Genomic DNA, 26,324 nt, shown 5'->3' with positions numbered 1-26,324 from the left:
AAAATGAGAAAATTTATCTTATTATTATCAGATTACTAGATTTTTTTTTTTTTGGTGAGAAACAGATTACTAGATCTTAAACCAACTTTATTACCATAAAAAAAGAAAATTAAACCAACTTCTTCCTGACACTTGTACCTTACGCCTTCCAATGAACCCTGTTCTGTAATATAGAAAGAGAAAAAACAAAAAGTGTCCAAAAATTTCAACTCCATAAATTTTTTTAAATTTGAAATTTCTGATTTTTATTGTGGTTTTGTATTTTTCATCTTCAAATCCCTTGAGGGTTTGGTTTCTCCATTAATATAAAAGGATATTTGTATACCCCCTCTTCTCTCTGCCCCAATGCCTCTCGCACTGTGAAAAAAATATTCATTTCCTAGCCACCTTATCTCTCTCTCTTTCTCTCTTTGGTTTAGCCTCTCCCTCACTCCCTTATCTGTGTCTCTCTTCATGTTCTCCTCTTGAAAAAAAACCAAGTCTTGGGTTTTTCTTGAAGGGACCTAAAGAGAGACATGGAGGCTGTTCTAAAGGCCAAAGGGCTTCTCTCTCTGCCACCAAACCCCAAAGCCAGGGTTTTTCAATCATCACAGGGCTTAAAGCATAGATTTTTCACACCCAAACCAAAACCCTATGGTGGGTTTTCTCTATCTTCAAATGGGTTACAAAAACTCGGTGCGTTTGAATCAAAAACTCATGGGTTTTCCCATAAAGGTGGGAACTTGTTTGTCTGCAGAGCTGAGGCTGCTGCTGCAGCTGATGGGCAGCCAGTATTTACTGGTGAGGTAGAAATTGAGAAGCCAAAGATATTGGGTGTTGAGGTTACTACCTTGAAGAAGATTCTACCCCTTGGGTTGATGTTCTTTTGTATCCTTTTCAACTACACAATCCTCAGAGATACAAAGGACGTTTTGGTTGTGACAGCCAAAGGGAGTAGTGCTGAGATTATACCATTTCTGAAAACTTGGGTGAACTTGCCTATGGCTATTGGGTTCATGTTGTTGTACACCAAATTGGCTAATGTGTTGTCTAAGAAGGCCCTCTTCTATACTGTTATTCTTCCTTTCATTGCCTTCTTTGGGGCATTTGGGTTTTTCCTCTATCCTCTCAACAATTATATCCACCCTGAGGCCTTTGCTGATAAGCTTCTCAACATACTTGGCCCGAGGTTCCTTGGTCCTCTTGCTATTATGAGGATCTGGTCCTTCTGTTTGTTCTATGTCATGGCTGAACTTTGGGGGAGTGTGGTGGTTTCAGTTCTGTTTTGGGGTTTTGCCAATCAGGTAATTCAATTTTCACAAGAAGTATATGTAATAAATATTCTGCATGATTTTATTTATTTATTTTTATTTTTATATAAATTATTTTCTTTTAGATTCCGGTATTGATTTTGATGTGAGAACGATGGCTTTTGATATGGTATATGATTTATTATATATAAAATTCAAGGTATCTTGTGTTAGAGCTTGCTAATTATTTCCTTCCTGCAGGCTGCTCAAACACTAAAGCATAACTCCCTATAGTTTGAACTTGGCAAGATGGATATTTCATATTAGTTACCTGTTTGATTAGGGTATTAAATTGTCTTTTTCTATCTACTCCTATGGGGGAAGGTCTAGGCTTTGGTGAATATCAGCATCTTTACATGGGTGTGTTTCAGATAAAAATCCTTGTAGAATACTAGTGCTTTCCTCATGAGATGGCTTTTTCTTGGAATATGAAATTGAAGGCCTTATCCAATAGTATATTCAATGATTACCGGATATGTGAATATCTGACTAGCTTTTTATTTTTTAAATTCCATGAACATTTTTTTTTTTAAATTTTTTTATGTAGGCACTGGACAGGTAATTTTTTGCTACTTTAGAGATGGTTAATTTCCTGAGATTTAGAGGATGCTTGAAGGTTGGAATGATATTCCTAGGTTGTGTACAGTAGGATATCATATGCTACATGAATTTTATTTGCTAGATATGATAGATATGTTGATGATATTATCTCACTGGCAATTCTGCACCTAGTTCATGCCTCTAGATGATACTATAATTTGGGCAATTGTGAATGGTTCTTGTTTCTGCTTTTAACTTTGGACCTCAAACCGTTGGTTTCCAAGGCATGTCTTGCTGTCCGCATCAGTGTGGAAGTTTGATCTTGCTCTGAAGCAAAAGGCCCTGCCTTGGTGAGGTTCCACGTCATAAAAAAAGAAAAAAAGGAGGAATAAGTTTTAGTATACTTTCTTGATGGTCACATAGTTCCTACCCTACTACTCTTGTTACGGTAGTAATTTATTTATAACGCTGCTGCTCTCCCTTGCAACTCTTGCTTATGGAATGATTTCGTTAGTTTTACCTTGCACCTTGTATCTAAACCCTCTTTTCTTAGAAGGATTGCAGACCTTTTATGTCTTCATTAAACAAATTAAAAACATTCTTTTCTCTCACAGTACAAAAATTAATATGTTCTTAATTATACAAATAACTAGTATTTCCTACTCCCACTATATATTCCTTATCCAATATTATTAAGTGGTGGTTTTTGCCAATGAGCTCTAGCTCAGATGGCACTTCCTTCTTCCATAATAGTGGGATGGATGGTGAGGTCTTGGGTGGCCGTGGACTTACCAATTAAAAAAATGGTGGTTTCAAATATATGATTAATTAGTTGATGGACATTGAAAACAATGGTGGTTGACTCTAATATTCAAAAATACTCTTACAGTTGGTGATAAAGAGGCTACCGACAGGAATTTGTTCTGTTTACGAGTGCAAATTGTGTATATTTTGGACAAACTGAAGTGTAAAAGGGAACGATTTGAAAATTTCCTAGCAGTTTTCCTTTGAAAGTAGCTGTCACCATTTCTCATAATGTAAGCATTGCTCAAAATTTTTTTTTGATGAATTTGAGCATTAAAGTATTAATATAATACTTTGAGGTAGCTGCTGGGAATCATGCCTCACGAAGTGGAGGTCTCTAGTTGAGTCTCTCATTACCCCTCCTCCCTTTGGGTCCAAACCTTGTTTTATTTTTATTTAAAAAAAAAGGGTACTTTGAGAAGATCAGCAAAAGGTTGTAACAGGAAGAAAAGAATTCAATCTTACAACTACATTCAAATTCTAAAAAATATTTTAATATTCACTTTATTTTCTAGCACTTAAAGAAGTCATTTTGATTAGTTCTTTGAGAATATCAAATGAATTCAATAGCATTGTATACATTTTTCTTTATATTACTTATAATGGTCTCTACCTTCCTTCCGTCAATCTCTAATCTATTGCTGGTTTTTTTGTGTAGATAACTACAGTTGATGAAGCAAAAAGATTTTATCCCCTGTTTGGTCTTGGGGCAAATGTTGCTCTTATATTCTCTGGTCGTACAGTGAAGTATTTCTCCAATTTGAGGAAAAATTTGGGTCCTGGTGTTGATGGTTGGGCCGTTTCTCTCAAAGGAATGATGAGCATTGTGGTGTTGATGGGGTTTGCAATCTGTTTCCTGTACTGGTGGGTGAATACTTATGTTCCTCTTCCAACCCGTAGCAAGAGTAAGAAGGTAATGTGCTGCTAGGAAACTCAAAATATATTTTTAAAATTTTTATATTTCCCAGTTACATGTTGATCTTTTAGTCAACGCAAGGGTCTGTTTGTTGACACTAATAGCTGGAAGTCATTTTAAGTCCCAAAAAGTAATTTTGGAAAAAGTTTCAAATTTGTGCTTTCGCAAAATGTGATTTTTATCAAATAAATGGGCCCAAAATTTATTTTGCAATGGGTTCTCAAACACACTCTCAGATTATGAGGGTATGCCCTTATCTTAAACTCAGTTTTTGAAGCCCAAAAACTTCAAATGACCAAGTACATGTGTGTTTGTTTGATGTCAAACGTTCATATTGTGCTGATTCTCCATTTATTTCTTTACCACTGCTTAACATGGCACTCTTTCTTTACTATGGAACTAAATAGCCAGAAAGCTACTAAAATATGATATGTTTCATTACATCAATGTTGTTAATTGTTAAGCTTTCTGGGTATGTTAAACATAATGCTGATAGACAACAGTACATGTGCATGTGTAGACTAGATAGATCCCCCATAGTTAATATGGTTATCTATATGTTGATAGGTATTTTTTTCTTGTTGCAGGAGAAGCCCAAAATGGGGACAATGGATAGCTTAAAATTCTTGGTTTCTTCAAGATACATTAGGGATCTTGCCACTTTGGTGGTTGCATATGGTATTAGCATCAACCTTGTTGAGGTTACATGGAAATCTAAGCTCAAAGCTCAGGTAAACTAACAATGGGTTGTCCTGATCGTTGTCTCCCAATTAGCTTTTTAGTTAGTATCTTTCTTACTCTCTAAATTGTGCAGTTTCCAAGCCCAAATGAGTACTCTTCCTTTATGGGTGACTTCTCAACTGCCACTGGAATAGCTACTTTTACGATGATGTTGCTCAGCCAATATATATTTGACAAATATGGATGGGGAGTCGCTGCCAAGATCACACCCACAGTCCTGCTTCTGACAGGAGTTGGTTTCTTTTCTTTGATTTTATTTGGGGGTCCACTTGCACCTGGTCTTGCATCGATTGGGATGACTCCTCTTCTTGCAGCTGTATATGTGGGTGCCATGCAAAACATCTTCAGTAAGAGTGCCAAGTATAGCTTATTTGATCCTTGCAAAGAGATGGCTTATATTCCCTTGGACGAGGAAACCAAGGTTTGTACACTTTACTCGCTAGTCAGGGTTCTTAACATTGACCTAAATTGGTTTCAGTGATGTTAAGCAAATCTTGAAATAAAAACTCTTAATTAACTTAGGTTCTACGAATAAGAAAAGGGAAAAATTGTGTGAATCTTAAAATGTCATCAAATTGGGGAGATGTGAACATTTCTGAAAATTCATTAGAGTATATATTTTTCCAATTTTTGATTAATCATTGTAAGAAGTTATTCCAACTTCAATTTGCTAATATTCATCTTCTGAGGCTTACTTTGTTCACTTTGCCTATTTATTGCTTCCTATAGGTTAAAGGGAAGGCAGCAATTGATGTCGTTTGCAACCCATTGGGGAAGTCTGGCGGTGCTCTGATTCAGCAGTTTATGATCTTAACCTTTGGGTCACTTGCAAATTCAACTCCTTACCTTGGAGGGATACTTTTGGTGATCGTTCTTGCTTGGTTAGGAGCAGCCAAGTCTTTGGACACCCAGTTTACTGCATTACGACAAGAGGAAGAGCTTGAGAAGGAGATGGAAAGAGCGGCTGTCAAGATTCCAGTGGTGGCTGAAAATGCAACTGGGAATGGTTCTCTTGCAAGTGGCTCAGCACTGAACCCTACGACCAATGACTCCCCAAGCAGTTCATCCGAAACCTCAGCCCCCCAAAATATTTAAAAATTTCTCTTCCATTGGGGTCCTGATCAGGAGAATAAGTGGAGCAGATGAGATGCAGCATTAGGTGAATTATTGGTTATAGAATTTTACCGTACTTAAAAAATAAGCATTCCATTGAAATGTTTTTTAAGTCGAGTTTTCCATATATAATGAGCTTACAAGCTGTTTAGTTTCAAGTTTCTCTGCCTTGTAGAATTTCTTTGTTGAATTATGTCGATGAGAGTTGGTACTTTCTTTTATTTAGTATTGTTATGAAAATTTCTTGTTGTAAATGTATCATCAATGATAGCTTCCATTGAGATTACTTTTATTTAGGGTAGGGTCTGTTTGGATATTGTTTATTGCCGAAAACTGAGAACACTGTAGTGAAATAATTTTTAAATGTGTGAATAATGATGTGGGATCCAATTTTAAAGTTAGATTTGCTGAAATTTGTATTTGCGGGTCCTGTGAATAGTCTATGAGACCTATAGAAAAAAGATGTAGATACATTGGAAACACGCAAAGGCGCTATCCAAACTCACACTTAGTCTGAGACTGATTTTATAGGTACTATGCTGAACTTTTCAGGTTATATGCTCGCTGTATTTTCTTGATTAGGAATCTGGCAAGATTAATTTTGCATTCATTTCTTGCATTGGTCTAGTTCTGGCATTGTTGATAAGCAAAAGGCGATTTGTATTTAGTTTTTGGTCTACTGAGTAGTCTTTTGCTAGAACAAGCAAAGTTGGGAAGAAACATAGTTTGTACCTAACTGTTTCGGCAAATTCAGTCTTGTCTGAAACTAGATCTGGGTCTCCCCTTGTGGGCTTTGGGTGCCATAGTGGGTTGCGCATAGTTTTCAAGTGTTGTTTGGGTTTTGGGCTAATGAGTGCCACATTTTTCATGCATTGGCTTAGATTAGAGACTTAGAGTACAACCTTAAATTGTCAAAATTAATAAGACAGCCCAATATAAAGCACTCAAATATATGGATGCATATTTGTCCAATTGTAACAACTTTTTTTTTTTTTTTTAAATTATTTTTTATTTTATTATAAGTTTTTGCTAAATGTCCAATTGTTAGCTAAATTTTGAGATAGTATAAAATTTGAAGTTGCATTTCGTTTTTTGAACTATAATATAAAAAACTTAGGACACGTTTGGTAGACTGTATAGGCATTGTAATGTAATAGTTATTTCTATGGTTTAGCTATTCCATAGTTTGGTTATATTTTTATTACAGGGAATAGTCATTCTTTATGAATAGCTATTCTTTAAAATGAGGAATAACTATTCCTCTCTAAAATGGTTGTAATAGCTATTCCTTACTAGATGTAATAATTTCTAACATTAATATGTTTCCAAATAAATAAACTTTTCATATCCACTTAACAATTATGGAAATAAAAAATCATAAAAAAAATAACTCATCTCTCTAAAATTTAAAATATATTATTTTCTAGGAAATATATTTGTATGAATGAGATATTTTCTAAAATAGATCATAAGTTTTATTCTAATGTTATAACTCACAACCAAATTAATGAATAAATTTAGTTATTCCATTACAACACCTTTTATTCCTGGTAATAAAGATTACCATTCCTATTGTAATTCACATTCAGTGTACCAAACATATCCTTAAGTTCAAACTTTGAGATAATTATTGATTTTTGATTTTCTAGATATTTTGGAAAGAGAAATGATATGTCTATAACATTTTTACAACAAACTCTAAGTGGCAGGTTGTTATTATTGGGGCAAAAAAGTAATCTTAGTGTTAGTTTCAAATTTGAACCAATAACAATTAACTACTTGTGATTTGTTGTAAAAATGTTGTAATATCTTTAAGTTCAAACTTTGAGATAGTTATTGATTTTTGATTTTCTAGATATTTTAGAAAGAGAAATGATATGTCTACAATATTTTTACAACAAACCCTAAGTGGTAGGTTGTTATTATTGGGGCAAAAAAGTAATCTTAGTGTTAGTTTCAAATTTGAACCAATAACAATTAACCACTTGTGATTTGTTGTAAAAATGTTGTAGACGTAACATCTCTCTTTTGGAAAGTATGATCTAAATGGGTCTCTTAGGCTCTGTTTGGCTTGTCAATAACTCATATCTCAACACTCATAACTTAAATCTCCTCACTTAAACTCATATCCCAATATCTCATAACTCTAATTCAATAAAACCCAAAACTCACTCATATGCTCGTTTGGCAGTTTATTCTCATAGTTATCTCAAATTTAAATCCCAACTTTCTATCACTATTTGGGTCCCACATAGCATTGATTGCATTGCTATGCTCTACAATGGCCAAGCCCTACCCGCGTGTAATACCTCTCTCCTCTTCACACCCTTCCCACAAAAAATCTCATCAGCTTCTCTCTCCATTCTCTCCCTAACTCCTCTGTTATCTACACCTCTCAAACCTCAAAGCCAAAAGACCATTGATTATTCAACTCCTCCATCCTTGCCCACATGCACTGTTGCCATTCTCTCCCTAACACATCATCCTCCTTCCTTTTCCTTGAACCCGAGTGTCGCCACAACTTGAAGAGGACTCTACAGCTCCGTCTGCTGCAACACCTCCACCCCTGAAACCCACCAAACAGGTAGCCACCATCACACACTGAGAACTCTCTCTCTCTCTCACTCAAGAGTATTTTCTGTATGGGTGCGATTTAGGTCTCAAATTTGTGTATTCGAGTAAGTAAATTATGGGACTACACACTACTATGGGACCCAATTGTGCTGAAAAATTACGAAAATTGCCACCAAGTTAACATAACCCATAACTTGAAAACACATATGGGCTGTTTTTGAATTTGTTAACCCATATCTCAAAAAAGTGAGATTTGTTAACTGAGTGAATTGAGAGAAAATCATCCAAACAATGTTCATGCCTGTGGGCCCCACAGATTTTGGGTTATGAGTTAACAAAACTCAGTTAACAGTTTTGTTAACTCAGTTCACCAAAATCCAAACAAGACCTTATGTTCTATAGTGAGTATATTCTCAACCCACATGTATATTTATTTATTTTATCATATGAACCAAGAAGTCTAACACGAACTCATACCCGAAGAGTGGAACAGTGAACCTTGTACCCTTTCACATGTTGGAAGGCAATTTACTCTTTGGAGAGAATGGAAGATCAGCACAATTTATTCAGCAATCATAACTTCGTAAGTTCTCTCTTCCTCTCGTGCCAGAAAAGTCGGCAAGGCTCTGATAGTCATACAAGACAAGGCAATTTTGTTGAGTATTGTATAGAAATTGACTATAGGTTCAGCCAGTATAATTAAATGGGCCAACTGTAGCTCACGATTTAGACACCAATATGCATGTGCCTTCCTCCAGATAATTTTGATATGTGCCTTGTTGTGCTATAAATGCTGATGAGCCCATTACATCAGTGGCAATAGCTGGCATTGAATGAGGCTAATTAAAGCATCTTCATAAAAAAGAATGAGCCTCAGGCGTATTCATCAGGAGTACCCTTAGGCTGTGGGCCAAAATCACAGTGGACCCTTGTTCACTCAGAGCCGCAGTTGTTTGGTTCAATACCAACAAAACTGTGATTCACATGTTGGTTGTAGCGTGCAAAGATTCATACAATTCGGCATATCCATGCGCCACCCCATCTCCTTCCCATCACTCGTACATTTCTTGACAATGATCATTGAACTTGACTGCCTTTAATAAGTTTCTTAACCATGAGTGATACTACATTTTCACAATTTTTTTTAAAAAATAATACATTGTGATCGGAATAACATCGCCACTGATTATACCATTTTTATTATGCACGGATTGTAATAGGAAGGTATAGGAATAAGAGGTAAAATGGACCACTCAATTTGATTTTTCTCATAATGATTTTGAGAAAGAGACTGATTTTTTCTTTTTTCTGGGAAAGGGAAACTGCGTTGCATAGTTAGATAATGGCTTTGTGCTGGCTTTGCTTTGCACCCACAAACAAAAGATCATCCAATATAGTTTTTCAGGCTTCCTTACAATTGCACTACGTCCATGCTTAAGTTGGGGAAAAATCTAACGGAAAAGAGAGAAGAGGACAAACTTTATTAAAAGCAAAACAGTGAAATACTCTTAACTCTTTGGCATGGAGAACAAAATCAATTATAACACCACCTAAGACTGAAAGTGACCTCGAACAGAAAATTCTCTCACACATCATTTATCCTCACAAGCTCCAACACTCCAACGGTAAGAAAAATCTACAAGAATCTCAGCCTAAAAAAGTAGAGAACCTCTATGCACTGTGCCATTGCTTTACTCTCATATTTGCATATATATGACACATGAACTCCCCAAAAAAGCCACTCCTAAATTTAGTACATCAAGGATATCCCCCACTAGCCACTCCTCCAAAAACTTGTGCACCAAAAATGAAGAAGCAATCCTTACAAGAATCCATCAATTTCCCGGGAAAACTATCCCAATTTGCGGCTGAATGCTGGTTTGATGATGCATGTATCCTTGATATGGACTACTTTGTCAAAACCCTTTCAGGCATTAAGGCCAAGGGTGTTCATCCTGACCTAATTGGTTCCATAATCACTCACTATGCTTCCAAATGGCTACCAGATCTATCCGGTGGTGACTTTAACGTCAATGTGGCCGAGAAGAGCCTAACAAACGGTAATGAATCCCCAGAAAGCATCACTGCTTCATGGATGAAGAAGAGGTTCTTTGTGGAAACCCTAGTGGGAGTTCTCCCTCCTGACAAGGATTCCATCCCATGCAACTTCCTCCTTCGCCTCCTTCGGACTGCCAACATGGTTAATGTTGAGCCTAGCTATCGAAATGAGCTTGAGAAACGCATATCATGGCAACTTGACCAAGCTTCTTTGAAGGAGATAATGATACCATCGTTTAGTCACACTTGTGGGACTCTGCTAGATGTTGAGCTTGTTATTAGGTTGGTGAAGAGGTTTGTGAGTTTGGATGAGGCTGCTAAAAGTGGTGCTGCATTGATTAAGGTGGCTAAGCTTGTGGATTGTTATCTTGCTGAGGCAGCTTTGGATTCCAATTTGAGCATGTCGGAATTTGTTGCACTTGCCGGAGCTCTCCCTAGCCATGCTCGTGCCACAGATGATGGATTATACCGAGCCGTTGATACTCATCTCAAAGTAAGTTACATTTTTATGTTAATTAGAGCCTAGATGATCACTAGGACATAAAGATTTGTGTTTAATTTGTAGCCTAAATCATTTGTGCACCAAAAATGAAGAAGCAATCTTTCAGATTATCTCTAGTAGGTTCAGAAAGAAACAATTTAGGCTAGCTTAGGATAGGTTAATTTATAGCTTTTATCCCAAGTTTGAATGTTGACCATATGTTTTAGTGTATTACCCTAGGCTTTAGTAATAAGTAAATGACTAATTTTTACCCAAAAAAGAGTAACACTCAAGAAAGAGTGTGAAATATAGGACATTCTACATAAGGCTAAAACCTTTTCTGGGACATTTAATTGTGTTGTCACCAACAAAAGATTCTTCTTCTGAAGCCTAGAAAGGTTAGGTGGCCTGGGTCTTTCAGGGGTACGTACGAAGTAAATTGACATCAATGCCATTTATCTTCATTACAATAAGCTAGATTTCTCCCCTCAAATTTGGCTTTTGTATTGTCCTCTTATGAGCATGTGAAAGTTGGTGTCTAAAGGTTAAATTTGGAATGGAAAAAGGGGTCGTACGTACTTCAACGTAAGGGTAACTAACAACCAATTGCTTAGGAGATGCTCACAACATCTCTATTCCCAACTTAGGATACAATTTGCCTCTGGCTTAAAGGGAATTGATTCCCTTCCAAATATTAACTATGCCATGCATGTGCAAACCTTCTCTATACTGCTCAAATAACTTTTCGATATGGATGACATGATGTGGTCCAAGATCAATATAAAGAAACGAAAAAAGAAATAGAAAATGAAACTTAATTATTCTTCAAATACATAAATCATTTCGAGAAAATACATGAAATAAAAGTTTCTGATCTCATAAAAGATTAGGGAACATAATATATTGTTTCTTGTTAGAATGTTCAGTCCATGAATTAACATTGTTACTCCTTGCATACGATTAGCTTGGTTTGCATTCAATTGTTAGTACTTATTTTTTGTTTGTCTTCACACATTATGGCTAACAGCAGGTGTTTGAGAGAAGAAATTTGATTGTGTTGATTTTTAAGGAGACTTCACTGTTTGTGTTATTTGTGGGAACCCCAATCTATTCAACAAAAGTTTGATGGCTACCCAACATTGTGGTGATTGGGGGTGACCTTTACCTCGGGCAAGGGGTCATGTTAAGGATTCATAAAAGTGGACAAACAAACAGTTAACCACATTCTGCTCTAACAATTTCAACATACATTCAACTATTTTAATACCTCACTAGGTTGCAAGCTAATGTTACCAAACTCAACATATATTTCCCTATTTGTAAGTTTTATATAAAAGAATGAAATGATTATGAGTGAATGCTTATTTCATTTCATTCCTTCATGTTAATTCCTCCTAGAAAAGGACAGCTCAATCCATTTTTCCTCATTAATTGAGGAGAAATTATGTTGTTATTCTCATTTCATTAAATCATAAATAAAATGTAATGAACATGAAATTAAAAAAAAAAAAAAAAATTATTTCTATTCCTTTCTTTCTTTTATAAACTTTCAAAAACACAAGAAAAAAAATACTTTATTCCATTCCATCTAATTCCTTTATAATCTATTCATTTGATTTCATTTTTTAAATGAACTCCCGCACGTAGTAGAATAATTCATGCCTATACATTGTGGAAATTACATTTGCATCTTGGCAGGCACATCCCAGCACATCAAAGCAAGAAAGAAAGAATCTCTGCAGACTAATTGACAGTCGAAAACTCTCACCAGAGGCATCTCTCCACGCAGCCCAAAACGAACGCTTGCCTGTCCGAGCTGTAATCCAAGTGATCTTCTCCGAGCAAAGCAAGCTTAGTCGCCCTATGGATTGGAGTGGCTCTTTCAGTGGCACTAGGAGTCCAAATCCGGGGCTTGAAGCCCCGGCTCGATGCCATTCCAAGCGTGAAATGATGTCTCAACAAATGGAGATAAGGAAGTTGAAGGACGATGTTCTTAGGCTTCAATGCCAGTGCAACTCCATGCAAGTACAAATAGAGAGGCTTCTGGAAAAGAAGAAGGGAACTTTCAAGTGGAAGATGTTTGGAATGCCTACATTCAAGAGTGTGAGTGTGGTTGAGACAACTGAGGAGGGTCATGAGGAGGAGGTTGGGTTTGGGAGGCAAACACCTATGGATATGAAAACCAAGCTTGTGAAAAGGAGGAACCAGCCCAAGTGGAGGAAATCCATGTCTTGAAAATAAAGGAAGCTTGGGAGTTGACTAGTTTAATTATGTTGCATGGTTATTTTCTTACTTTTTGGCCATAATGAGACTGGAAAATAAAATTATCTTTGTAATATGAGAAGGTCTAGGTAAAGATGTGCTCGACGCTCAGTGTAACACTCACCATCGATTACTTCAGTAAATTATGACAAATGGTGTAGCCTTAGAAGAATTATTTTAAAATTGATCTATGTAATATTTTGGATGCTATTAAATAAAAAAAAACTACGTACTGCCAAGTCAATACTCACTACCGTGTTGATGTCAATGACAAATAAGTTCTACCATTTTAAAGAAGAGAGTGAAATTATCTTTATATTGTTCTTTATTTTTTGTCTTTCTCTTTATTTATTTTTTTGGCTTAAGAAGAGAGTAAAATTATCTTGATTCTAAGCAAAGGTGACTCTCTTGTACATCCAAGAAGACATTAAATTTGAGAATGACATACAAGAGAATTTTATTATATTCTTTGGCATAATAAAAATCAACATAGGGCAGTGAGAGAAAGTTGGACAAATTCCTCAAAAAAAAGAAAAAAAAAAGTTGGACAAAGTCAATGATCTAAACAATTTTGGGGAACTGTTTGGCCCTTTTCCGTAGAAAGTTCATGGTGGCTATTTTGAGTTTTTGACCAAAGGCTGCGGCCCAGTAGTGCTTGGAGGCTTCTTAGTTGGTCTCAAATTAGGATCATGGAGGTCCATAATAGCAAGCAAAAGTGGAAAATTATAATAATAAAGAAAAATGTTTGCTCCAATGAAATGCATGTATACATTTTTGTTTTTGGTAAGAGAATTAAAATTTAATGGCATTATCCAATTCTGTAATGCCAGAAATTGTATTGTTTAAAAAAAAATTATAAACACTTATGATATAGATTCACCATCGATATTTTTTTCTTAGTGTAAATAAAGGGATTTGAATTTGTAGAATTAAACCTTATATAAGGAAGTAGGATATTACTAATTCTAATTATAAGCTTTCCAATCAAATTATTTTACGATTCAAACTACTATCCACGTTTATTAAATCACATAATTCATTACATCATTTAAATAAATTTTATGAAGTAATATGATTATTAAGTAGATTATGTGACTAAAAGCACACATATAATCTTTGAAATTATTACGTAGTTGGATGAAATAAAATTCTATCCACTACTACTTATCTTTGTTAGGCTATCCTTTTTCCTTTCTTAAAAATAAAAAAAAGAAGAAGAGAAATTAGAAAAAAAATTTAATTTCATAAAGTTCTGTAAGCTTTATATATACATAAATACATACATACATACATATATATATATATATATATATATATATGATGAAGCATGAAAATCAGTAGATTAAAATACTTCGGGTTACTGTAATGATTGTGAATCCTAAAAAAAAAGGAAAGAACTGTCAAAGGTGACCGGTGTGACCTGGCCAAGAACCCTTTAATGGTTGAGTCAATTTTCTCTCTAGGACATAAGGAAAGAAAATAGTGAATGGTCTAAACTTACCTTAGGTGAATAGGATTTACTCCTTTTTATAGAGAGTTAGACGTGGGTCTACTTGTTTAGATCCACTACCACCGTGGGTGATGTTGGTGGTTGATAAAGAAAATGGGCTATATGGAGTGTTGCATGTGGAATTCCTTCCACGTATCATGCAATGTGTCGTATTTTGCTTATGTGAGTCTAATAGAGGAATTTCCACAAAATTCACCAAGTATAATTTGGTTGTCCATGTACTTGTCATCTATAGATCATCTTGTCTATAGAGAACTCCTTTCGCTATATAACCCAGTCATCAATGGACGAGTATTATTGGATGAGTTAATATAATTTTGGCTGCGCTTTGGACGACAACACAAGAATGAGTAATACTTCTGTTGATCTCCATCAATATACACATAAAGAGTTTGAAATTTCATTAAACGACATTGATTATTGATAACAAAAAATGTAAAAAGAAAAATAGTTATTGTTTATATAAGCAAATAGGTGATGCTTATTACGGAGTACACACTCTTCTATAGTAATAATTATTGTGGGGCCAGAGTATTTGTGATCCTGGCCCACTTAACATTAGGGCCCAAGGCCTGCGCCGAGGAGAGGCGTTGTCGAGGACATGCAACGGAAGATATAGCCGAGGACGATTCTGTCCTCGGCATCCCAAAACCTAGAAGAAAGGAACGGCATGCCATCAAAGGCAGTTCCTAAAGCACTCCCAGAAGAAAGGGCGAGTACAGTATAGGAGCAGTTCAAGGAAAAGTTAACACAACCGCATTGAATGTGCCAACAAACGTCCTGGCCGCATTGATGGAGAAAGGACCCCTGAACAGTGTGGCGACAAAGGAAAAGGGAAAGACTGCCATTACTGCAATTAAGTGCTCTGCACCCGACAGAGTCATGCTTTTCAGTTTTTACAACTACCCCCAACTACTTTGGGTATGGGCTGATAAGACAAGTATCAGTCCTAGAAAACTGAACCTATACGTGGATGTTGGAGGGAGGGGAAAAGCTAGTATAAAAGGAGAAGGAAGCAGTCCAGAAAAGAGGCAGGGGACCAGGGCCAAGAACCAAAGCCACCCAGGCCGTGCCGAGAAGAAAGTCTTCTTGGGCAAGCACAGTTCACCTCTGTACGATCATCTTGAACACCATGACTAACGGCCGTTCGTTCACTAAGGCCTAGCCTTTTAGCCCACTCTCTACAAATTTATTGTTTGGGCCTTTAACGTTCGAACCAAATACACCAATTTGGGGTCATTACAAATTGAGTCCTTACAATTGGCGCCATCTGTGGGGAGGCTTCTGTGTTGGCATAGGCGGCGGTTAGTCATGGTAGGATCAAGCCCCTGTCAACAAGGGTCCCTCGAAAGAAATAACTTTGGCAGTGGTGCAACCTATGCGAAAGCCCCTCCATCATTTCCAGCAGCACACGGTTGTTACCCTAACACAGCTTCCACTCAGGGCTACACTTCAAAGTGCTAGTGGCATGGGCAGTTCTGGGGGCTTCTAACATAAAGTTTATGCCCCACACATAGGCCAAGGGGCTAATCCTCGCGGGACTAGAAAATATATGTGTTGGACAGAACCAATGTCTTGCATGGTCCTCGGACTCAAACCTATGGGGAAACCAACTACTTCAAAAAAAAAAAAGTGCTAGACAGAACCAAGTTCTTGCATGGTCTTCGGACTCAAACCTATGGGGAAACTAGTCACTAGAAAATATATGTGTTGAACAGAACCAAGGTCTTGCATGGTCTTCGGACTCAAACTTATGAGAAAACCAACTACTTCAAAAAAAAAAGTGCTAGATAGAACTAAGGTCTTGCATGATCCTCGGACTCAAACCTATGGGGAAACCAACTACTTCAAAAAAAAAGTGCTAGACAGAACCAAGGTTTTGCATGGTCCTCGGACTCAAACCTTTGGGGAACCAACTACTTAAAAAAAAAAGTGCTAGATAGAACCAAGGTCTTGCATAGTCCTCGGATTCAAACCTATGAGGAAACTAGTCACTAGAAAATATATATGTTGGACAGAACCAAGATCTTGCATGGTCCTCGGACTCAATTCTATGGAGAAACCAACTACTTCAAAAAAAAAAGTGCTAGACAGAACCAAGGTCTTGCATGGTCCTCAGACTCAAACTTATGGGGAAACTAGTCACTAGAAAATATATGTGTTGTACAGAACTAGGTCTTGCATGGTCCTCGGTCTCAAACCTATGGGGAAACCAACTACTTCAAAAAAAAAAGTGCTAGACAGAACCAAGGTCTTACATGGTCCTTGGACTTAAACCTATTGGGAGACTAGTCACTAGAAAATATATGTGTTGGACAGAACCAAGGTTTTGCATGGTCCTCGAATTTAAACCTATGGGGAAACCAACTACTTCAAAAAAAAAAGTGTTAGATAGAACCAAGGTCTTGTATGGTCTTCGGACTCAAACTTATGGAGAAACTAATCACTAGAAAATATATGTGTTGGACAGAACCAAGGTTTTGCATGGTCGTCGAACTCAAACCTATGGGGAAACCAACTACTTCAAAAAAAAAAAGTGCTAGACAGAACCAAGGTCTTGCATGGTCCTCGGACTCAAACCTATGGGGAAACTAGTCACTAGAAAATATAAGTTTTGGATAGAACCAAGGTCTTGCATGGTCCTCGGACTCAAACCTATGAGGAAACCAACTACTTCAAGAAAATATAAGTTCTAGACAGAACTAGGGTATTGCATGGTCCTCAGACTCAGACTTTTGGGGAAACTAGTTACTAGAAAATATAAGTTTTGGACAGAACCAAGGTTTTGCATGGTCCTCGGACTCAAACCTATGGGGAAACCAACTACTTCAAGAAAATATAAGTTCTAGATAGAATAAGAGTATTGCATGGTCCTCAGACTCAAATCTATGGGGAAACTAGTCACTAGAAAATATGAGTTCTAGACAGAACCAGGGTCTTGCATGGTCCTCGGACTCAAACCCACGGGAAACTAACTACATCAAGAAAGGCCTAAGTCCTAGATAGAATGGAAATCCCGCGCGGTCCTCGGACCCCCAACTCTAAGGAAACTAGCACAACCGAATGTTTAGACCCGGTACAGCCATACCTCGGTCATCGGACCGGGTGCCTAAAACAAGTTAAGGCTATGAATATCGTCTGAAACATGGCAAAGCACCCTAGTGCTCGGTGACCCCTTCAGACAGTTCATTTTAGGTTACACGTCCTTGGGCGATCACCCCATATGCAATACAGAACCTTCAGCTGTTATCTTGATTAGTCTCATATGATTGCCCGTCAGTTTTAATAAGTTCAAAGTGATAACTCTTTGCTAACAATGGCATCGGCCCTAAGTACTGTTCGAAAGAAAAGGGCACCAGCATATCCGTTCATAAAATAATTGTTGCGGAAAAGAAAGAACACGCGAAAATGGGATAAAGTCATCTTTTATTAGACAAAGTAGTAGTACAGCATACAAAAAAGGGGCTTAAAACAAGCCTATACCAGAAGCCAACTACAGAGAAAAAAAAAAAAAAAAAAAAGAAAAAAAAAAAAAGGGATACACGGGAACAATAAATCCTTCAATTTTGCTCTACCAGTGACTGAGCAAGTTGGGATGGCACCAGTGATGGAAGAGAAGAAGAAGCAGAGACATCTGGGTGGCACCAGTGATGGAAGAGAGGAAGAAGCAGGAATGCCAAATCCCCATACCAGCTCTAACCGCAATCGGGCAAGTATCATATTAGCAGCAATCGAACGAGAACGGATAGTACCGGCGATGGGAAATCTCAGTGCTGTCGCACTAAAAATCTGATGTGACTGTAAAAATGTGCTCCTCCCTAGATCGAGGGTTTTACATGGAGTCGCCACTTATTTAATTTAAAAAGGAAAAACAAGAAAACCTTTAATGATAAATACTTCTGTTGTATTAATGTATATGACAATTTACATCGAATTTTGTAACAAAAATTTACAATGCTTTTTGTCCTAGGTACAATTTAAGAAAAGTAAATTACATTGCTTTATTTCCTAGTTACATTCTAAAAAAGGTAAAATTGTATATACAAAAAAATTGTCTAGAACCCTTGATCTTGGTTCGGAGGCTAATTTACGAGATGGGAAGGGATTAAGCACCCATCTCGCCCGGTAAAACCGGTCTCCTAGGTTAAGGTGGCCAATGTCATGTCATGTCAAACAAATACAAAGAATATGTCATATAAACATGTGATTTGCAAGAAGTGTAAATAAATATATGTTAGAGGAATTTGACATGAAGAGAAAAAATAAAAAATAAAATAAAACTTGTTAGATAACAAAAAAATGAAGGTAATGGCATGTTCATCCAAGAGATCAATATAAATAAAGAATTCCTAGCCTAGACATGTTCATCTAAGCATGTGAGGGAAAACAAAATTGTTATGATTTGTCATCAACATAATTGCAAAGAGAAGCAAATAAAAATAAAACCTTTATGCATATTTGATCATCCAAGCAATTATGAAGAGAAGTAAAAGAAAAACCCTAGACATGTTTATCTAGGCAAAATCAAAATACTTTGACATGTTTGTTCAAGCATTTAAAAATGTAAAACAATTACCTAGACATGTTCATCTAAGTATTAAAGAGAAATTGTGTTTTAGCCTAGAAGTGCTCATCTAAGCATTCAAAAGAAAATTGTGTATTGGCCTAGAAAGTGTTCATCTAAGCATGTAAGAGAAAACCAATAAGACATAGGCATGTTCATCCAAGCATAGAATAAAAGAAGTGAATAATGATTTGTAAGCATTTATTCTAGCATGTATAAAGAATTAAAAAAAGTTAACTACTTACCAGCATAAATTAAAAGGGGAAATGATCACCTAAAGGGCTAGGGAGAAAGCAAGGAAGTACTCAACTACAACCAAAGTAAGAACAATGGTTGCTCAATAGCTTTTTTTTTCTGCTTTCTCACTAGCTCTCTAGAGGGAATTCGGGGTCTAGAGAATGGAAGAGGTCTTCTCTATTTATAGGGGAAGGGATGGCTTAGCTTTAAAGCTAAATTATTAGCTTTCTTCTGAAGCTAAGGGAGGAGATAATCTGTTTAAATGAGCTGGGGACGGATTTGGTGTTGATCTCCATTCAAATTTTGAAATGATGCTGCACCTGCTTCGTATTTTGGCTCTAATTTTCCGCTCAAAATTCCAATTGATTCAAGATGGGTGTTTTTTGAAAGGAAATTCAATTATCTACAACTTTTTCAGAAATAGAGAAAGCCAAATTTCAACGTTATCCATGCCAAAAATGTGTTTCAAATTGCTGCTGAAAATAGTAACGTATTTTGAGCATTTTTGAATTTTTTATAGGCTGTATCTGTTTTCTTTACCCAATTTATTTTTCAAAAATATTTCTTCTGAAGCAAAGGGAAAGGATAAGTCTATTAGATAGGCTTGAACAGATTTGACGTTGAACTCATTTGGAATTTTGAGAGAAAATTGAAGATAATGCTGAATTTATGTTGTCTTCTGCACCTGTTTAGTATTTTGGCCATAACTTGCTGCTCAAAATTCCAATTGATTCGGGATTGATGTTTTTTGAAAGGAAATTTAATTCTCTACAACTTTTATAGAAATAGAGAAATCCAAATTTCAACGTTTTTCTGACCAAAAATGTGATTCAAGTTTCAGCTGAAGATAATGACGTTTTTTTTTAGAATTTTTCTTTTCTTTTTTTTTTTGAATTTTTCATGGATCATATCTCCAGAATTTTTTCAAAAGAGCAGATAAGATGCCATAAAGAAAAACATTTTATTTTTTCTTTAAAAAAATGAAATAAAATGAAATCCAATCAAAAATCACACTTGATTAATTTTAAATTAATTCTTGTGAGAACCAATCAAAATTAAGTGTTTAGAATAGGACGCGATCAGGCCCATCGTGTAGGCAGGCCATGATCATTGAAAATTGCTTGTATGATAACTTTTGATCAGGTGGTCCGATCAAAACCCATGACATACCATTATGATCGTTAGAACATCAAGATTTGTTTTGTATCACAAATCTAAAGATCTACCGGTTGGTTAAATGCAAGTTGTAAAATGGGTGTCTACAGAATGCCCCTCATTGACAGAGCTTGAAAAGTGAATGTCAATGTAAAAGAAAGACACCAAATTTTGCAACTTGAAATTTAACCGATCACCGATGTGTGATGAAAATTTGTTAAAGTTGTGGAAACTTGTTGGTTTCCAAAAAAAATTTTGATCCAAAATGTTTTGGCAATTTTTTCCAAAAAAAAAACTTGTTATTATTTTTTTGAAAATTTTGAACCTGTAAATTATCTTAAAAAACCTTGTCGGGCTTTTTTATTTGAAAAGTCTGTTGGGCTTTCTTGTAATGATCTTGGCAAATTTTCTAAAAACTTGTTTGTTTTTTGAAAATTTTTGAACCCAAAATTTGTTGAGAATCTTGTTGAATTTTCTTTTGAAAATTTTGATATTCTTACCAAAATTTGTAAACAATGTTGGGCATTCTTGGAATGATCTTGTCATGTCTTTTGGAAATTTGATAAAAACCTTGTTGGGTTTTCTTATGAAGAAGATCTTGGCAAATTTTCTAAAAACTTGTTTGTTTTTTGAAAATTTTTGAACTTGAAACTTGTTGAAAATCTTGTTGAATTTTCTCTTGAAAATTTTGATATTCTTACCAAAATTTGTAAACAATGTTGGGCATTCTTGGAATGATCTTGTCATGTCTTTTGGAAATTTGATAAAAACCTTGTTGGGTCTTCTTATGAAGATCTTGGCAAATTTTCTAAAAGCTTGTCTGTTTTTTGAAAATTTTTGAACCTAAAATTTGTTGAAAATCTTGTTGAATTTTCTTTTGAAAATTTTGATATTCTTGTCAAAAGTTTTATTTGTGAAAACATGTTGGCCATTCTTGGAATGAATTTTTCATGTCTTTTGGAAATTTGATAAAAACCTTGTTGAGTTTTTTGTGAAAACTGTGTAACATTGTCAAGCGTTCTTTTTCTGAGAGATGTTTGAAGATCTTGTAGGATTTTCCTCGACTTTTGAAAAAGATGCTAAAACTTTCTGAAAATCTTGTTTGATTTTTCGAGAAAGTCATGAAAACCTTGTTTTGAAAATTTGTTGACAAACCTTGTTGGGTTTTTTGAAAATTTTGTTCACAAACCTTGTCGGGTTTTGAGAATTTTATTAGAAAACCTCGTTTGGTTTTTTGAGATAGATGCTAAAATTTTCTGAAAATCTTGTTTGTTTTTTCGAGAAATTCATGAAAACCTTGTTTTGAAAAATTGTTGACAAACCTTGTTGGGTTTTTTTGAAAATTTTGTTCACAAACTTTGTCGGGTTTTGAGAATTTTATTAGAAAACCTCGTCTGATTTTTTGAGATAGATGCTAAAATCTTCTGAAAATCTTGTTTGTTTTTTCGAGAAATTCATGAAAACCTTGTTGGGTTTTTTTAAGATTTTGTTCACAAACCTTGTCGAGTTTTGAGAATTTTTTTTGAAAATTTGTTAAATAAAGTATGAAAAACTTGACGGGTTTTTGTTGAAAATTTGTAAGAATTTTGAAAAACTTTCAGGTTTCCTTGAAAAAAAAGTTATGAATTTTCTGAAAATCTTATTGGATTTTTTTTTTGAAAACTTTTTTGTGACTTTCAAGAAAAAAAAAAACTTTGTCAAACCCTAGAGCCTGAGATGTTGGACAATGAATGCAAGAGACTCCTTAGTCGAGCCTTGTGTGATGTGGGAGACTTCTTAGTTGATCCATGTGAGATGTGAGACTCCTCAGTTGATTTGGTGATCTGGACTTGAAGTTGTTATTGAATGCTAAGAGATTTTTGCTTAATTCCTGCAAAGATGAAAATTTTCCTTTATCAAGCTTGTTAGAAACAAGTTAATATGAACCAATACCCCTAGTATAAACATGCTTGCATAGAAAAATAGATGAAAAGCTTGCAGATGAAAACTAATGGGCCAATGCTTAATGCAGATAAAAAATGGGCCAATGCCCCTAGTTTAAAGCTATTTGCAAACAACTTTGGGTCATTGTCTTGATTTGGTGCCTATTGTTTACAGAGCCTTTAACAGGTTGCCTACGCACTTTTCTTTAGGAGGACCAAGTTAGACATAGTTCAAGTCTGTAGGGAAGACATCTAGTCCACCCAAAAGATGATCATGACTTCCAACCAAACCTTGCATTGCATTTTCAAAAATGGACTTGATAATGAAAAATTTTTTTTTTGAAAGAAATTGATTTTCTTCTTGAAAAACCATTTGGTGAATAGTGGTGCCTTTTGAGAAAATTCTTTTTCTTTCCCAAATGACCATGAGATAATCCTTTCAACGACTATTTTAGCATATCATACTGTTTAGGAGTCAAGTCAATCTTTTTGACTAAAAAGGAACAAAGTCATTGAATGCATGTAATCAAATTTGCTTCTTCTTTTTAAACACTATTGGATTAGGTCTTCAAGGACAATCAAAGAAATGAAATGTAGAGATGTTTGAGAGTCATGTGATTTTTTTTTTTTTTTTTTTTTTTTTTTTTTTTTTTTTTTTTTTTTTTTGGGATAGAAACAAAGAGGAGTGCCCCAAATTTGGGAGTCACATTTGTTGGAAACAAACAAAAAGGGAGTGCCCTCAATTAGAGAATTCTTTCAAGTCATTTGAGAATTTGAGGAACTGTATCATGGAGATTACTTGCCAGTGGGGCTTGATATCCTCAAGCATTTTTCCTTTTTAATCCAAGAGAAAATATTGCCAGAGTTAAGGGTGTGCCTATGACTAGCAAAACTTCAAGGAGGGCTTTATGCATGGGTTGTAATGTAGGCTAGGTTCAGGTTATGAAAGAAATGGTATAAAAAAGGCTCAAAATCCCTTGTAGATATTCCCCTCAAGTGTGCAATACTGAAAAGTTAGGCATTAGAAGGATTTTCTTGTTTCTCCCTTTCTTGACATTGTGCTGATATTCTCATCATTCTTGTCATCTACTCACTGGTCATCATGGATCATTTGTATCAATGTTATATCATGCTTGTTTGCCTTGTATTCTTCTTAGGCAACTCTTTTTTGAGCTTTCAAATTTTCTTCTTTGATTTGAATTTGTGCTGAGGTCTTTGTTGTGATTGAATTTTTCTGCCTTTCTCTTCATTGATTTATTGTATGAATGTGCTTTCATGCTTGTTTTTCAAATCTCTAGAATTTCATCTTGACAAATCTTTCCTCTTCTTTTGGAACTTGTGACTAGGCCGCCTTTTCAATTTTCGACCTTCTTTGTTCTGCTTTTTTTCTCTTCTTTTGAAACCTATGACAAGGTCGCCTTTTCTTTTTCTCTTCTTTTGGCAATTGTGACTAGGCTGCCTCTTTGATTTTCGACCAATTGGACTTCTTTTGTCCTCTTTCTTTGATAGCAAATGAATGAATGATTTTTTTTTTTTTTTTTTGATATGACCGTGCTTGAAAAAGCTGCCTATGTACCTCTTTTAAAAGAAGGATCAAGTCATCCATAGTTCAAAATAATTTTTTTTGTGCCTTAATTTTTGCCTAGACTACCCTTTCAGGTTTTCAATCTAGCAGGCTTTCTCACACTCGATTTTTTTTCTTTCCTTTTGCGTATACTGCCCTTTTAGGTTTTCAATCTACCATTGTTTCTTTTTTTTTATCCCTAATTTTTGCCTAGACTGTCCTTTCAGGTTTTCAATCTAGCGGGATTTTTTTTTTTTTTTTGGCTTCATGCTTTCTGACTTAATGAGCTCTCATCTCTTTCCGTATGATGGAATCTCTTAGCTTTCAACTTGATGAAGTCTTGTCTTCTCATCTTGATGGAGTATTATCATCTGCATTCTCAAATGTGATCTTCATTTTTTCTTCTAATCTTGATGGACTCTGCTTTTCTTGATGTCTTCATTGAAGCTATGAGATTGTCCTCCTTAGCATAAAATTTGAGTATGCACACTCGAATTTTCCCACCCTAGGTTTAGGTTGTTATGAGTTCATGAAAAAAAGGATAACTGTTTAATAGTTCAAATGGGCTAGCAATGGATGATAATTGTAATGGGTGTCAAGGAATAATGTGGCTAATTCAAAGATGGCCTCCTATCCCTAGTAAGGCTTGTTTATAGGCACGGTAACTCAAACTCTTTTAGTAACTTCCTCTTGGAATAAAAATTATGAATGCTTCAATATTGTGACACAAAAAATGTTCTAAGATTTGGATTGAGTGTACATTGTTTGAGAATTTCTGATCGGTGGAATCTTTTTTTGTTGAGATTTCCTAATAACTGGATTTTCTTTGATTGCCTTTAGGACCTTCTCTTCTTATGTTCTAAGTGATTTAGCAAAGATCCTTACATGAATCAGATGAAATTAATTCTCTCTTTGTGCACATTGATTGGTTGGCCCATTAAGCATTATGATTTGCAAAAGCTTTGCCAAAGGAATTCTCATGCAGTACTTGAGGAAAATAACATTTGAAAATTTTGACCTCTCACACTCTTTCCAAGCGGACTGGGCTTTGATGAGAAGGTTAAGCCTTACATCATTTTTGAAAATCCACTAAAGGGCCCAATGCCCCTAGTTGGAAGTTTTTTTTTTTTTTTTTTGAAAGTTTTCCTTGATTTTATTTTATTATTTTTTTCTGTTTGAAGAAAAGCATTTTTGTAATTTTTGAAGGATTATCATGAACAAGTCCATTTTGATAGAAATTGTAGGCCTCAAGGAAACCATTTTCAATTGGGCTTTGAAAGGAGTCAAAAATGTCACTAAAGATCCCAATGCCCCTAGTCCAAAGTTTTCTTTAATTTTTATTTTTTTAAGTTTTTGAATTTTGAATTTTTTTAATTTTTGCATCAAACACAGCCTGAATAACAAAATGCATCAAACAAGAAATGAAATTAAAAAATGGAAACAAGTAAGGAACAGACAAAGCTTGTAATTAAAAAATTCTTGAAAAACCCATTATGGCTTGGCAACTCATGAAGTAGAGTTAGATTGATTGGTAGATGCAATGATTTGTTGGTCCATGAGATCTTGGATAATCCCACTGTTGTTGATGGCATCTTCAATTTGGGTTCCAGCAGTAATTAGGGTCTTGAAGTTGGGAAAGTATCGAGCAAATAGATACTTGTTATAGGTCGGGAGGAGATTCCTCACAATCATGTTCAATTGTTCTTCCTCATTGGGCCTAACGGTCACCTGGGCTGCTTTTGTCCTCCACCTTGTGATGAATGCATGAAAAGATTCACTGGAATCTTGTTTGGTTGTCTCAAGGTCTCGCCGAGTGATGTCCACCTCAGTATTGTACTTGTATAGCTTGTAAAATTCATGGCACATATCTTCCCAAGTTTGAGTCCGAGAATCCTCCAAATTTAGGAATCAATGTAGGGCAGCTCCGGTGAGTGTATTTTGAAACATTTGGGCCAATAACTCTTCATTGGCTCCCAAGGGTTGCAATGCTCTTATGTACATTTTCAGATGGGCTTTAGGGCAGCTCATGCCATCAAACTTGTCCAATGTTGGCATCTTAAACTTTGGTGGGGCCCTTGCTTGAGGAAAGAGCGAAAGTGAATGCAAATCCATAGCTTCTTCAACCCTTCTAGATCTAATTAGGAGCTTTTCCATTTGGTCCATTCGTTCAACCATCTTCTTCTCATTTTCAGTCAACACCAAGCCATGGCTTTCTTTAGAATTTCTGGGTCCATTATCATTTTGGGCCCTAGAGGATTCATGAGAGTTCTTGTTCCCCATTTGTTGGATCAATGCTTGGATGTCCTTTTGGAGTTGGGCTTGACCTGCTACCAAAGTGTTGAGTAAATCTTGAGTGGTGAGAGGCGGTTGTTCCCTTTGATCATTCATGTGTCGGTCTTCTTGGTTGTTGGCCATTTCTTAATTGGAAGCCTCAGTTTTGATGTTTGCTAAGTCCTTGCACTTTAAGATTGGTAGCTTTAATCTTGATGTCTTTAAGCTTGATGATCTTGAGCTTTTAGATATGCTTTGAACTTGGTGGGCTTGAACCTTGATTGAGATTCTTTGGTCTCAACCAAAATGCATAAGTTAGATTT

General features: G+C 35.7%; 2 protein-coding genes across 2 annotated transcripts; both read left to right on the top strand.

Annotated features, from left to right (window-relative positions):
• The first annotated feature begins 301 nt into the window (after window positions 1-301).
• LOC115989725 (plastidic ATP/ADP-transporter-like) lies at window positions 302-5,775 on the top strand. The gene is made up of 5 exons (XM_031113558.1): window positions 302-1,283; window positions 3,292-3,546; window positions 4,137-4,280; window positions 4,364-4,711; window positions 5,020-5,775. The coding sequence occupies exons 1-5, from the start codon at window positions 516-518 to the stop codon at window positions 5,383-5,385; spliced, it is 1,881 nt and encodes a 626-aa protein (XP_030969418.1). The 5' UTR covers window positions 302-515; the 3' UTR covers window positions 5,386-5,775.
• A 3,766-nt stretch (window positions 5,776-9,541) lies between these two features.
• Window positions 9,542-13,028, top strand: LOC115991542 (root phototropism protein 3-like). Its single transcript, XM_031115300.1, has 2 exons — window positions 9,542-10,528; window positions 12,215-13,028. Exons 1-2 carry the CDS (start codon window positions 9,698-9,700, stop codon window positions 12,749-12,751), a joined length of 1,368 nt encoding a protein of 455 aa, XP_030971160.1. The 5' UTR covers window positions 9,542-9,697; the 3' UTR covers window positions 12,752-13,028.
• Window positions 13,029-26,324: the final 13,296 nt, after the last annotated feature.

This window comes from Quercus lobata, chromosome 5 (genome assembly GCF_001633185.2).
Source record: "Quercus lobata isolate SW786 chromosome 5, ValleyOak3.0 Primary Assembly, whole genome shotgun sequence".
Taxonomy (NCBI): Eukaryota; Viridiplantae; Streptophyta; class Magnoliopsida; order Fagales; family Fagaceae; genus Quercus; species Quercus lobata.
This window is presented reverse-complemented; position numbering and strand designations above follow the sequence as displayed.

What these genes read in the sequence shown, in the direction of transcription:
- LOC115989725 (XM_031113558.1), top strand. Translation starts at nt 516, where the DNA reads ATGGAGGCTGTTCTAAAGGCCAAAGGGCTTCTCTCTCTGCCACCAAAC. An exon ending in CCCGTAGCAAGAGTAAGAAG is followed by an intron (nt 3,547 to 4,136) that starts GTAATGTGCTGC and finishes TTCTTGTTGCAG; the next exon opens with GAGAAGCCCAAAATGGGGAC. An exon ending in CCTTGGACGAGGAAACCAAG is followed by an intron (nt 4,712 to 5,019) that starts GTTTGTACACTT and finishes TGCTTCCTATAG; the next exon opens with GTTAAAGGGAAGGCAGCAAT.
- LOC115991542 (XM_031115300.1), top strand. Translation starts at nt 9,698, where the DNA reads ATGAACTCCCCAAAAAAGCCACTCCTAAATTTAGTACATCAAGGATAT. An exon ending in CCGTTGATACTCATCTCAAA is followed by an intron (nt 10,529 to 12,214) that starts GTAAGTTACATT and finishes GCATCTTGGCAG; the next exon opens with GCACATCCCAGCACATCAAA.